Source organism: Garra rufa, chromosome 14 (genome assembly GCF_049309525.1).
Source record: "Garra rufa chromosome 14, GarRuf1.0, whole genome shotgun sequence".
NCBI lineage: Eukaryota > Metazoa > Chordata > Actinopteri > Cypriniformes > Cyprinidae > Garra > Garra rufa.
Genome location: NC_133374.1, coordinates 43,253,086 through 43,267,821, shown reverse-complemented (window position 1 = coordinate 43,267,821; position 14,736 = coordinate 43,253,086). Strand labels below are relative to the sequence as shown.

At 35.9% G+C, this 14,736-nt stretch overlaps 1 protein-coding gene across 1 annotated transcript; it reads left to right on the top strand.

Moving 5' to 3' along the window:
- Window positions 1–2,258: 2,258 nt before the first annotated feature.
- LOC141284458 (uncharacterized) lies at window positions 2,259–4,277 on the top strand. The gene is made up of 3 exons (XM_073817427.1): window positions 2,259–2,343; window positions 2,661–2,663; window positions 3,217–4,277. Exons 1-3 carry the CDS (start codon window positions 2,259–2,261, stop codon window positions 4,275–4,277), a joined length of 1,149 nt encoding a protein of 382 aa, XP_073673528.1.
- The last annotated feature ends 10,459 nt before the right edge of the window (window positions 4,278–14,736 follow it).

Below are 14,736 nucleotides of genomic sequence, written 5' to 3'. Positions count from 1 at the left end.
AAATTATAATACATTAAAACTGTTTTTATGAATACTCATGAGATGGTATAACATATTATAAGGTTTTTTATAATGCATTATGCATTCATTATAATGCCTTAAGAATACCCTTATAATGTATTATAAATACGGGCTTCATAGAAAGTGTTACCGTCTTTTGAAATCTCTTGAAACTTCACAAGAACCATCCTAAGGGTGGAGAGGAGTGTCAGGAGTTATTTGTCAGGCCAGGACTCTCTCGTCTTGCACTTTTGTCACTCCTCCTTTTATCCTTCTGGAGCTCCTCCGTGGGACTGGAGACCGATGAGTGGCGCAGGTGTCACTCATTATCATTAACTCCACCATTAAATCTCCATAACGTGCGTTCAGCTGGAGCTGCAATTAATACACGCAGCCGTTAATCACTGACAAGCTACGCCAAATCGCGCTCAAAATCTCATGCGATTAATCGTGCAGCCCTACTCTGAGTGGCTTCTCTCAGTGGAGCAGATGAGCACTGTTAGACACACAGCACAATCACACAGTGAGCTTCAGACGAGTCTTATATGTTTGCTTTATTTTCTACACTTTGCCCTATGTAAGGTCTTTTTTTGTACTGTATATAGTTTGTGAAGACACATTAAATATTGGTAACCTAAATTGATTTTTTTTAATGACAAGCCCAACTCCCCCAGGCATTTTAAGCATAAGGTCTATAGAAAAAATATATCATATAAAATGACTGAACATGAAAATAAATAAGTTAAAATTACAAAATAAACAATTAATTAATTAATTAATTAGTATTTTTTACTTCAAATACTTCAGTGTAATGAAAAAATTAACTAGAGTAATTACTGAGGCAATATTTTATTTAGGATAATATTTTACTGAGTTTTACTCAGTACTTAATTCGCGTACTTCCTCCACCACTGCTTAGAAACACTATAGGCTTTAATTGGAGGGAAGACAGAAAGCAAATGCCATTTCTATCTGTTCCCTCTTATGCATTCAGAGAATTTATTAATTTATAAATTCTTTCATATACTTTCCCTCATGTTTTTGCACAAAACAAAACCTACGCTGCCTGTTTTAATGTTACTTGTTACTCGCAGAGACGAGACAAGACGAGCATTTGAGATTAAAAAGTATATAAATTGTCAATTTGTTTTGAAAATAACTGATCATTTCACCAGATAAGAGCTTCTTTCTCAGCTGGGATCGTTTAGAGCCATTTGAAGCTGCATTTAAGCTGCATTTTGGAGGTTCAAACTTTGGGGCATGATACATATCCATTATATGGAGAGAAATCCTGAAATGTTTTCCTCAAAAAATATAATTTCTTTATGACTGAAGAAAGAAAGACATGTTCCTCTTGGATGACAAGGGGTTGAGGACATCTACATATTTAAATAAAATTATAAATATTACAATTTACAATTATAAATATTACAAATTTCTTTATATACATTTAAAAATGTATTTCAATTAAGAATAAAACTCTGAATGCTATTGTCGTGTTTTATTATTCGTATGTGTTTCCTTTTTGTATAAATCTATGCACTTTTGGATTATAGACACAGTGCTGTTCACACGCTTCTTTTATTTTGATCTGGTGGTGTGACGTCATAAGGCTGCGCTGCGTTCCTGCATCAGTGTTTCAGCTGAAGAAAGGTTTGTAGTCTTAACCATTTAAAGTGTTTACATTCATACAAAGCGTTCAGTCTATTTTATATGGCTCACACGCGATATAAACGTAATAACAATTAGGTGAAACATTGTAATATGTAATCTAATAATGAGCGTTATTTTGTGTGAGTAAAGCGCATCCACACAGCGTCTGATTTCTCTCTGTGTAGTGATTCAGATCAAAAACACGAATTCGACTCAATTGAATCAGTTGGTTCACAAAATGATTCACTGTTTCGAATTGCCGCTTTTTGACGAGACCTGCTGCTCAAAACAGTGTCAATACAACGAGAACACAAACGTCTTGCAAACAACTGCAAATGTTTTGTTGTTGTTGTAATGACAACCTTAAAAGTACAATAGCTATTTATGATTAATGTAATATACTAATCATTAGTAAGTTTTGAGTGTTTGTCTAATCAGACCATTTAAGCTTGACTCCCTTACCTGTGCACTACTGAACAAGATTTTTTTTTTCTTTTTGTTAATTGTTCTCATCTTAAACAGGACAAAGTTTCCAAACACAGAAAAAAAAAAAAAAAAAAAAAACCCGTTGGAGCAACTGAGATCCACGTGACACTTTTATAAAGATGGCGTTTATTAAAGAGGAGAGTGAAGACATGAAGATTGAAGAAACATTCAGAGTCAAACATGAAGATACTGACGAACAAACAGGTTGGTTTTCATTCTCAAAGCTGAACTATCCTGTGAACTGTCATGTACATTTTCTGAATTCATTTGCATTTGGAATTTCAGCTTAAATTTTTTTTTTTAAGTTACTCTTATTTTAAAACAGCATTTAAAGAATTGCGTCTCATTTAATATTTAGATGTTAATGTTCACTGCTAAGAGTGAGTAATATTTTTCATATGAAATAGCTAGGTAATGACCTACTGTATGCTAAATAAAGTCTGGAGACATCCGTCACTTTCACTTGACTAGGGCTTCCCCGTTAATAGTTTACTGATTGTTAGTCATCAAGAATTTATTAGTTGGTCAGTCCTAGGATAAAATGGTCCAGCTGGTCCTTGACGTAGGCCTAATTAGGGTATATCAGACAGGAAATAAATACATTCGCCTATCATTCATCAGCCTCACTAATTACATGCAACACCTCTTACAGCTGCTTAGTGCAGCAGTCCTCTGCATATTTTGTGTGTATCTCTTATCATTAATTAGCATTAAACATTCAATTGTATTAATTTACAGATTCACACTTTTCTAGTGAGATTTGTCTGTGTGTGAAGATCCTGCAGGCGGTGGCGTAGTGCAAATTTGTGAATGAATGTTCTGAAGTGAAGTAAACTTTGTCAGATTTCCAGTGCTCTGGGAGTAGGGAATATGTTAATTGGAACACAGAGATTTAACTAAGAGAGGCATGCAAAATATGCAGAGCAGGTGGGGTGCAAGGACTGGAATTGAGAACCACTGACTTAGCGGTTACAGGATGTGTGTTTGTTTTGACACTTTACATGTTTGAATGTTTTGATGTCTGTTGTTTTGTGCCATTAAACTGGGGTGAATTTTATTTGTCTTTTTTCACCTTAGATCTGATGGCACTGAAAGAGGAGAGTCAAATACTGAAGGAAATGGAAGAGAAAGATCATCATTTCATAAATGAAGAAAAATCTTTTAGTTGTTCACAGACTGAAACGACTTTCTTAAGAGAAATAAACCGAAAGACAGGAAGAAGTTATTTCACCTGCCAACAGTGCGGAAAGTGTTTCAAACAAACAGAAAGTCTTAAAAGACACATGAGAGTTCACACAGGAGAGAAACCTTATGCATGCCAACAGTGTGGAAAGCATTTCAGTCTTAGAGCAAGTCTTAAAAGACATGTTCGAATTCACACTGGAGAGAAGCCATACACCTGCCCTCAGTGTGGAAAGAGGTTTACCTATAAACAATGCTTTGAAGACCACTTACGAATTCACACTGGAGAGAAGCCTTTCACATGCAAACAATGTGGAAGAAGTTTCAACCAAAAAGGAAACCTTGACAGACACATAAGAGTTCACACTGGAGAAAAGCCCTACACCTGTCAAAAGTGTGAAAGAGGTTTTAACCAGAAAGAAGAGCTTCATTTCCACATGACAGTTCACTCTGGAGAGAGCCTTTTCACTTGCCAACAGTGTGGAGTAAGTTTCACTCAAAAAGAAAGCTTTAACAAACACATGGAAATTCACAGTGGAGATCAGTCTTACACGTGTGATCAGTGTGGAAAGAGTTTTGATCAACATGAAAACCTTAAAGTTCATATGAAAACTCATAGAGAGAATTCCTACACATGCCCTCAGTGCGGAAAGAGTTTCTGTCAAAAACAACAATTTAAAGACCACATGAGAATTCACTCTGGAAAGCAACCCTTCACATGCCCCCAGTGCGGAAAGAGGTTTAATCAGAAACGACGTTTTGAAGACCACATAAGAATTCACACTGGAGAGAAGCCTTTCACCTGCCAACAATGTGGAAGAAGTTTCAACCAAAAAGGAACCCTTAACAGACACATGAGAGTTCACACTGGAGAGAAACCATTTATATGTGGTCACTGCGGAAAGAGCTTCAGATATAAAGCAGCACTTAAATACCACATGAAGTTTCACACATGAGAAAACTGTCATCAGGCATGTGATTGGCTAAGGACAAAAAAGCAGGAAAATATACTAAGACCCCCCCCCCCCCCACCCCAACGATAATGATTTGCGGTTGTCGGTTGGGAAAATTAACCGAAATGAGCATCCCTAATAGCTAGCAAATACAAGTAAGTTAATGTTAATGCAGCTTAAACATCCTGCCATAGTAGAAAATCACTCAAAATCGATAATCTAATCCAGGGGTCTTCAACTAAAACGGCTCGAGGTCCAGACCATTATATATAAAAAACTATTTATGTTTTTTTTTTTTTCGCGAGACCAGGGTATCTGCAGCATATTTAATCTTAAATTCTACACATTTAAATACTTTTTTAAAGACCTGAACAAAATTTAATTAATAAATAAATTATTAAAATGACTGTAAAATCATGATTTACAATTGAGATGCAGATTTCCCAAAAAAAAAAAGATTTCTTAAATTATAAAATTCACATTCCAGCCTTCAAGAGTCAAAAGTATCAATTCTTATATTAATTTAAACAATTATTGTCAATCAAGTATTATATTAATTAACATATATTTTATTGCCTTAATTGTTTAAATTTGTATAACACATGATCTTGTCGATCCATCAGATAACATTTACAACTCTACGTGTTTGGTGCTTAAAACCATTGACTGATTTGTTTACATTGATCTTTTTGACAACAGCAGACGTATGAGCTGATTGAAAATGTCAGATCATTCTCTTCCAGCAGGAGGCGCTATCAGAATGATACACAAAGCAGCGCCGCAGCTGACTTTGAAACGCGCAGCGCTCATATTTATTCAATGGATAACCTTATAAAGTTCCATCGCAATTCTTGCCTTTTAGTCCCCACTTTTAAGACCACCTGAAATAATTAGTCTTTCTTAACCCCTAATAACACTACAGTCATCAATAAATATGAAGAGCTTTATTTCAAGAACTGACTTTCAAAAACCCAAATACGTTTCTTTTTATTTTGCAGAAGAGAAATATTAGGGAAGTAAATTAATATCAGCATATGAAGTATATTCGTCTATCATTGTCTCTTAGAGAATGTGCACATTAGATGCTGAAAGCGCTGTTTTTACTTTCACTTTAACATATGCAGTTTTCACGTTGCTTGTGTGATATCCATTGGCTCACCGTCGTGGTTTAAAATATAAATATGTATAAAAATACAGTATAAAAAGATATATTTACAATATTTTGCGACGTAACCCCAAAATAATGCATTTCCCATCAACGTTTTTCACTCACTGAAAGCTATATCTGTCTGCCGATCTTTTCTCTCCTCACTGCACGGAAGATTGCACCCAAACGCTGACCCTAGTGTGCTTGATATAAATGTATTTATTAGAAATAGCGTTTGGCATTTTTTTTATTATTATTATGTCAAAAGCTTTCACGGTCCGCATGGACGCATCTTGCGTTCCGGAATCATACTTCGACATCCGCCATTTGCGAACGGTCGCAAATACGTGACATAGGTCACATTTTCAGGTCGAAAAATCCGGAATTCCGGATTAATCTGGAAAAATCACATCCCTGTGTCATGTAATAACACCAGCGAGAAACCTTTGCTGTGCCATCACTGTGGAAAGACTTGCCGAAACAAGATAATCTTGAGATTCAGAGAAGCACCTCTGATATAATTCAAAATATCTGAGAAGTGAATTTGGGCTTTGTTAACACCTGGGTTTAAAATGTGTTTTGCTTGATCAGATCACAAATAAACTGTCTCTGTATCACAGTCTCTTTTGTCCACCTTCGACTACTTCTCTCCCTATTTTGTCAAAGGGAGGGTAAATGCATGAGATCTTTCAGATCTTCTGATCAAATGAATAAAAGATGTTTGCTCAATTTACATATAAACATGAGTAAGTCTAGGGAAAATGACCAAAGAGGGGAAAAGAAATAAGGAAGAAGACTTAGTAAGCAGTGCTGGTGATAGGGAAAAGGAATCAATAAATTGAGAAGGGGAGGAATGAAAAATTGTAGTGCGATTTAAAGAGGGGTACGGAGTAAAATGTGTTATTGCATTAACAAATGAGTTGAAACAAGCAGATGAGGTCAAGTGTTGAAAATGGAGCATTGATGGTAATATGTAATAGTAAAGAGCAGAGGAATAAAATGATAAAAATGAAAATGGTATGTAAGTAATGATTCTAAGTTGCAATCAAATAGGTAATAAAATATGGAGGTGTGGAGTATTAACTGGGGTCCCATTAATTGTAAACATGGGAATATAGGTGGAAATGTAACAGAAGCCAAACACTTACAGATGACTAAAGAGTGTTTTGTGTTCTCATCTGAGTCTTTTCTTCCTGTCAGTTTGTCTCAAGCCCAAGCCATACCATCTGTTGCTGTAGGTAGCCTACATTTGTGATGAGATCTAGGAAAACCCAACACATGCTAAAACTTTACCTTTTTTAAGTTTTGATACCATTTAAAAGCTGGGATCCAGCCCTTTGTACAGGATCCTCTGTGTTATTCCTGGTCTAGCTGTGGGTCGTACAGTACCATCTTTGAATCCAACGCTATTTTTTAAAAGGGGCTCCCATTTGGTGGATGCAGTCAACATATGTTTCTAATGCAAAAGGGTTCAGTATGTTGTCACTCAGTTATTCAGTTATTAGTCAGTTATCCTCTGATGATGTGCAGCATATATTTAATCCAGAATGGAGTCTGTGGCCAAGGACTAGTACTTGATGGTGACCAAATCTTTGCATTGTGTCGTTGTACCGGCAAGGGAATGTCAGCCTCTTCAGCAGCATACACAGCGCTTTTACTCCTCCCACAACACCTTCTCTGATCACAGATGATCTTGTTGGGAATCCTGAGAACATCTAACAGGGTTGGCAGGTCATATTTTCTGACACAAAATTAATGTATACATTCACCCTCCACTATGTTATTAAGATTAAAACGCAAGTATATTTTGAATGGTAAATCTAGGTTTTTAGACTTATTGGCATCATACAATACTAAAAACTCCTCTTCTGACAGTAAGATGTAGTTTGATGCCAAAAGCATGTTTTTTCTTGCCCGATATTGACATTTTGTATTATGCTAATGATATTGAATGTTAGTGAATGATAGTGATTTTTGCGTTCTTTGGCTATGGCAGTAAACAGTTTACGTCAGATCACCATTGCTGTTTCATCACCTGTTGCTTCGAGTTCGAGTTGTCTGCCTTAAAACTCCACATTCTCCACATCAGCCCTTAAGTGCACAATGCACCAGTGACCTCACAGAGCTGAAAAATATTAACACTAAGTAAAACATTATAGAAATCATAATATTAAATACAACTTTAAACAATATAAAACAACAACTTATATGTTGCCTCACTGGACTTAGAAGGATTCCTGTACGAAAGGGTCACGTCAGTGACCACAGCCACATCTGTCTGTTTCCCGCGCAACACATCAACACCTTGACCAGAACGACCTAACAAAATGAGATAAAACAGCAAACATCATTAAAAAACGTATAGCTAAATAAACACATACAAAATCTGACAACATTCAATAAAATACTTACTAGGTTCTTTGGAAATGCTGCTCAACATAACTGCAGTCCTACAAGTTGCGTTTGTCCACACTGAACACAGCAATGTTGCAGAGGTGAAACACTTCCATCAGTGTAATATAAAGAACACTAATTAAAGGGGCCTGAAAAATGAAATATGTTGTGATTGGTTAGCAGTCCCACTGCATTGCGATTGGCAAACAGAAAGTCCCGTGTACTACTGCGCAAGCTGGATTCTTGTTTTAAATATGGATATTTTTCTGACAAAACACATCTGATCACTAAAGGTGGCTATTACTGCAAACCCAGATTAATGTTTAAACAACATGTAAAAGTTTGTTTTACATCAGATGACCCCTTTAACATTTTTTAAGCTTCAGAAAGTATGTCTTTTGCATTTAGATACAATTACTTTATATGTGAACAGACAAAATGAAATCAACACATATATTGTAAATGAAAGCTCAAATTTTTTATGTTTCATAGAGCATTTCGGACATGACAGCAAATGACAAAATAGTTTTATTTTTAAGTATCTATTCTAGTTATTTCAAAATTTAAAGCCTCTAAAAGTACCTTTAACTGAAGTAAGGGCACATTCCCAAAAGAACATTGTTTCCTCCTCTACTTCCCACCTGTTGGAACATGCCTCATTCCAGACAACTTAAAAATAAACAGGGGATATCCTGGTCAGTTGCCCCGTTGCATGCATGAAGATGTTTCTAAAGGCTTTCCGGTGCCTTTTTTAAACTGCTTGTTTAAACTGGTCGATCATATTTGATGATCTAAAATGGGATTAATATTAAAATGCAGACAATTTATCATCAGAGTTCACATCACAACAAAAAACAATTTGGTGTCAGATTAACACAATATGCCATTTTTCTTGTTGACTAATGAAACACATTAACACTTCTGGTTTTACTACACAACTTCTCCAATCATTGGTCTTCATTCATGAAAGTTTATAATTTGCACGTTTTGTCTTACCAATTTACCAATTCAAACAATTTTAAACACAAATTTGTGTTTATGTCCTCCACTAAGTATTGTCATTATTATTATTATTATTATTATTATTATTATTATTTTCCCGTTTGCTACAAGTGGACATTTTTAAGAGCATCACCTGTTAGGTCACGATTTTGCAAATATTAAAGGGAAATATAATTTAAAAGGAAAACCCAAGCTTTTCAAAGGTAGTCTATTGTAACATTTAACACGCATAATAATGAATTGTTTGGACATTTTGTAAATCTTTGTATTTTTACCTGGCAAACCAATTCGCCACTCACAAGCTCTCACACTCTGGATTTTTTATTTATGTCTCTGTACATGATTTTAGATTGGTCATACAATTCTGGGAAATCCATCACATTTAAAACAATCTTCTCCATTTTTAACTGTCCGTTATAAGTTCAGTTAAATGTTCTATGTTTGGTTATTAATAATCTGTTCACTGATTGGATAAAGTCTCTGCTGTCTGATGCAAAGCACCGTGCTCATGGAAGCGGCCAGCAAAACCGCTCACGGTTAAGGACCCGCAGGAGCCCTCTACTTTACGATAGCCTGTCGGGCAGACCAGTAAAACACAATAGCCCTGGGTCATTGGGCTAGCGATTTTGCAAGCCCTGCATCTTTAAATATCTACATAAAGGCTGCAGTATTAAAATTTCAAATACATGGATATTGTATACTTTCACAATGTAACTGCTACTATTCTAGAATATTTGTGATTACCTAATCAAAATATGTTAAAAGTCCAGCTCCGAGTCTAGAAGGTATCACACACACCTGACACGTTGCGTTCAATTCAAGTGGTGATCTACAAGAGTTTATTTGATCACAAAATCTTCATCAATACAGCATCTAGTCAACAAATTAACCAATTAATAATATGAGAACATGCACTTCTGCATACTATGTACACACCGCTTCATTATCGATGTTTTAAATCCGCCATTGGAGTGTCCCGCTCTGTGCAGTGCTTAGTGTCACGTGTCTAAAACTGTACGTGCTGTCAGTGATTTCCAGCACTAGAGGCTGCTCTCCTGCTGTATAACAAAGACTATAAGGATGCTTCTGTGTAATGAGTACCTTCTCAGCCGCTCTAGCAACGGACCCAACGTGAAAAAACTATCGACATAGATTTTTGCAGATAACTGATAGTTCCGCCAAGCAACTATCGGTGCCGATTAATCGGCGAAACCGATACATCGGTTGAACTGTAGTCCAGGTGGTAGGGCCTGATTTCTGCTATTCATATTGGGCTGCAGACTGACGCAAGCTCCATGATGATGATGTTGAAGGACCTTATTGCCAGAATCTCCTTCAGTTTCTGCTTCTCACTGTTCATTTAATTAAAATAATGACAATAAGGAGTCAGCCTACCAAGTAAGTTTTGAGACAAGTTCTGTTCTGTTACCATGGGTACCTCCTCAGCTGGTTCACAAGGATTCAGGACTGAAAAATATTGTGATAAAGTAATTAGATTTTGCAGTTTGGTTCAAGTAACTCAAACATTTTGGCAGCAAGCAGGCAAAGAAAAAATAACTATGTAATGTTACTGTATCACGCATTGATTTGATGCTGAGACAAAGTTTGTCTGGAAAAATTACTAGCAAGGGGGCATTAGCATCCTAGAATGACAACAGAAAAAATGTGTAGGGATTGTAAAAATCAAAAGCCCCTTTTACAGGTGATTCCTCTTCCACTGTGACTCACTGTACAATTAAATACAGCAAATTATTTGTAAGTTCCAGTCGCTCCATGAAAATAACAAATTAAAAAATATTACTTGGTGAAGGATCTACTTCCTCTTTGATAGCACATCATATTGAACACATCTAAATTAATAGAACCATTAATGTTTATATAAACATATCCATGGATGTATTTTACATATATTTAGTTTCATTTATTTATGGATGTATATTATATGCATTTGTTTTGTGTTTTTGTATTTATTCTGCTATGTACAGTGCTTTGGCCATATGTACCCAAGTATGTCATGCCAATAAAACAATATGAATTGAACTGATTAAACCAGAGAAGACACAGACCAACCTAGTCTGGCTCCACCCACACCCATTTAAAAATCAGGATACAGGCTGAGACCAACCTGTAGCTGAAGAACGCAAACACGTTTCTCCACTTCTACTCATTCTTTTCAGCAGTGGACACCCTTCACAGTCTCTCGCAATCCACTGAAATTTATCTTGCGGTTAGTGGATGTTCTTTTCTCATCTTGCTTTTCATTGCATGATAGAAAGTCAACATTATATGTAAACAGCACATCTAACACAACATCAGTGGGGTTTCTCCCATTTTACTTACTGTATGAATCCCATTCGAATTCCTTTTGGCAAGCAAACTTACAAAACACCCATTTTTACCGCGGGTGTAAGACCCATGCAGGACTCTGACCATGGTTTACAAAGGAATGAATATGCCAATAAGTGGTACTGGTAATAGTCAATAAATGGGTGTTGATTATTTTGTTTGGTTGTAATTACTAAAACATCTGTAGTTTATCCCCTTTCACTATCAGTCAGTATCCATTGAAGACTTTGTGACCTACTTTTTTCCATAAACTGATATAAAACTGATGTTTTTTTTGTTTTGTTTTTACAAATGTGTTGCTTGCACTTTATGCTTGTTCATAGATTAGAGTTCATGATGCCTTGTGGAAATAAATTAGATGCCCCAAAGGTGTGTGAAGGCCATGAGCTGAGTGGAGAACTGATTCACAAAGTGTTTAAATCAAAGACCTTGTACCTCAGGTCATCAAAAGAATAGAGGTATGCCATACGTTTGATGATCTATTCTTTACATTATAAAGTGCTGTCTGAGTATGCATCTTTTGTGTGTGTTTGTTTGTTTGTTTAACAATGTAACTCCTTTCGCAGTGAGGATTTAGAAAGATGACAGTACAGACTCTGATTCAGTAACTGAGATAACACCTACAGTGCCTTGCCCTAGGACCACTGAATTGTGTTCTCCGCCTCTCGCTGAGCCTGTTACTACACAACCTTCTACATCCCTCTCATGTTCAGCAGTGCCTTCTACTTCATGAGCAACTACAACATCCACTTTTTCAGGGAATTCTGTTGCACAGGCTTCAACATCTTCAGCTGCATATACAATGAGTAATGAGACCACAAGCCATGATGATTGCAATGCCTATCTGTCAGTTATGACGAACTTCTCAGACATTTCATCAGATGATGAAGAGCTTAATCAGGCAATTCTCACCAGCACTGAAACACATCAGTAAGTACAATGAAAGTAACAACTAACTATGGTGGTTTGAGTTACATTAGTAAGGGTAGCTGTGCATTCAATTATTTTAGGCAAAGAACAACTCTACATGAAGTGCATTAAAGTAATTTATACTATGGGGTTGTTGAATGCTTGAATCTGATTGGCACAGCGAACATAGTTTCAGGCAGCACTTGACCACATTACATGTCTTTATCCCTTTGCCACATGATTTCAGTTATTTCAAAGGTCTTTACAGCCTAAAACAGGGCTATTCAATTAGATTCATTTGAGGGCCGGATTATCGAACTGAAAATTTGAAGGGGGCCAAGGGGGTGGGGGCCACCCCGATCTCGTTCTGGGGGGGCTATACAATTACATTGAAATGCATATTCACTAAAATGAACTAATATTACCAACACTGCTGTCTGTCAATCAAATTTTTCTGTAATAATTTATGCATTTATATTGTCATAATTTCACACTGAACCTCCAAATTAAGGTAGAAACAACATAAAGTATATTTTAAATATGTTTTTAATGGTATCTTTTTGCCAAGTAGCCTAATGAAGTATTGATATTAATACTGCTACTGGTGTCTCTATTCAATTAATTTTCTCTCAGTTTTACATATTAATTATGTGCATTCAACATTACAGTATAAACAGTCAGTTGAAAGCCAATATTTTAAACATTTAACAAGCTCTGAAATATATAACAACTTTTAATTTAGGTGATTTTAAAACAATCTTCACATAAACTGTAAATTGTATACGCATAAACTATACAGAGTATTATTACCATATACTGGTTATAATCGGGATTTTATGTATTTTAATTTGACATAATTTTTGTCATTTACAGCTCATTCTGGTCTTTTTGAAAGAGTCACAGAATTAAAGCAGTGCGTAAGATTACATTTATTTAAATTATAGCATTCATTTGGATTAACAAGTGAGAGAGAGAAAGAGATTTGTACCTGCTTTCTGTTGAAAGTCTTTCTCTGTATTAACAATGAAACCTGTAAGCTGCATTGAGCAGCTGCTTTCAGTTTATAATCATACCTCTGTACTCTAACTGAACTAAGTCATTTTTATTAAAAATAAAATAAAAATTCAAAACTATGATGGGGGTGGTGCCATGGTGGACAAGTGACGAACCTGGTGTTGTGGCCTAACATCGAGTAACACGGATAACACTGAATATCGCAACAAGCCTAGTGTGTGCCTTGTGCATTAATTCATCTGTCACAAGGAGGGTCAGAGACGTGCGGATCCATTTGCAGCATTTAATGAGAATAAACAAACACCAAACAAACACTAAGAGGCAGGCAGAAATCGTGGTCAAAACAGGCAGAAAGGTCGGGGCTGGCAGCGAGAATCAAAACACGGGGAGGAGTCCAGGAATCAAACACAGAGAAAACAAACACGGAAAGAAACGCTCGGAAATAATGACCAGATGGAACAATAAGACTTCGCCGAGTGGCTGTGTGTGTGAGAAGCTTAAATGCAGTCAGTGTGATGAGGTGCAGCTGTGAGCGGTAATCAGTGCAGTGAGAGCAGGTGAATGCAGTGATTAGTGCAGTGGCTTGTGGGGAATGAAGTCCATGAAGTGTGGTGCAAGAGTTCATGATGACAGGATAGACCAGATACGTGACATCATCATTTGGATTAAACTGACTTGAAACTATGTGAGGATCAAATGGTTTTTTTTGCACAGCCAATCTGAATTGAGTTTTCAGACAGACCATGGTATAACTGCATTTAACTCTCCATTGTTTTGGTTCATTCATGTGTCTCCTCCTTTGTTCAGTTTGTTTTGGTTTCACCATTTGCCCATATTTGGACTTTCCCCTCATTATCTTGTTTGGTATCACCTGTCATGTTAAATTGCCACACTCAATCTATTTAAGTTGTTTGTTCCCTCAGTTTCATCGTCCGGTCTTAATGTTTTGTCGTGTCTGTTTAAGCCTTGGATTTAATTTTGTTAGGAAGTTATGTAATGGTTGTTAATTCCTGGATTTATGTTTGTTTTTCAATAAATACGTGGGGTTTTTTTTGTACTCCTGCATCCCTGTGTTTTCCTCTGGCTCCTCATTCAATTTTGTGTGATTATCGATTGTGTTAAAATGCATATTACACAATTACATTTACCTTGTGGATCTATTGTTATGCCATCTAATCTTTTACCAAGGAGTTTTAGGGACTAATTCTGTCCTCAATTTTACAAACATTAAATACTGCAGTAAAATATATAAATGTTATTAAAAAAACTGTAACAAAACATATTATAAGCCCTTTATAACCACAAACAGTCAAAGACTGTAAAGAACATTTTTCTGAAACAATTAAAACATAAAATGAAGTACCATAAAAAATGATAATGCCCACAATTTAATAATATAAAATCTTCAAATCAAACATTAAATTAAATACTATATTGCCCTTTAAATATCTTCAAAATTGCAACAACTTATGGTATTCAAAAAGAAAATTTGTCTCTGTAGACAATTATTTTCAAAACAAAACTAAATATACTTTTTTCCATCAAAAGAGAGGCTTTACAATTACCACAATATAAATAAATTTACGCTAAAGTGTAACCCATATTAAACAGGTGGAAAAACACTGTCACGTATCAGTCGTTCCTCACTCA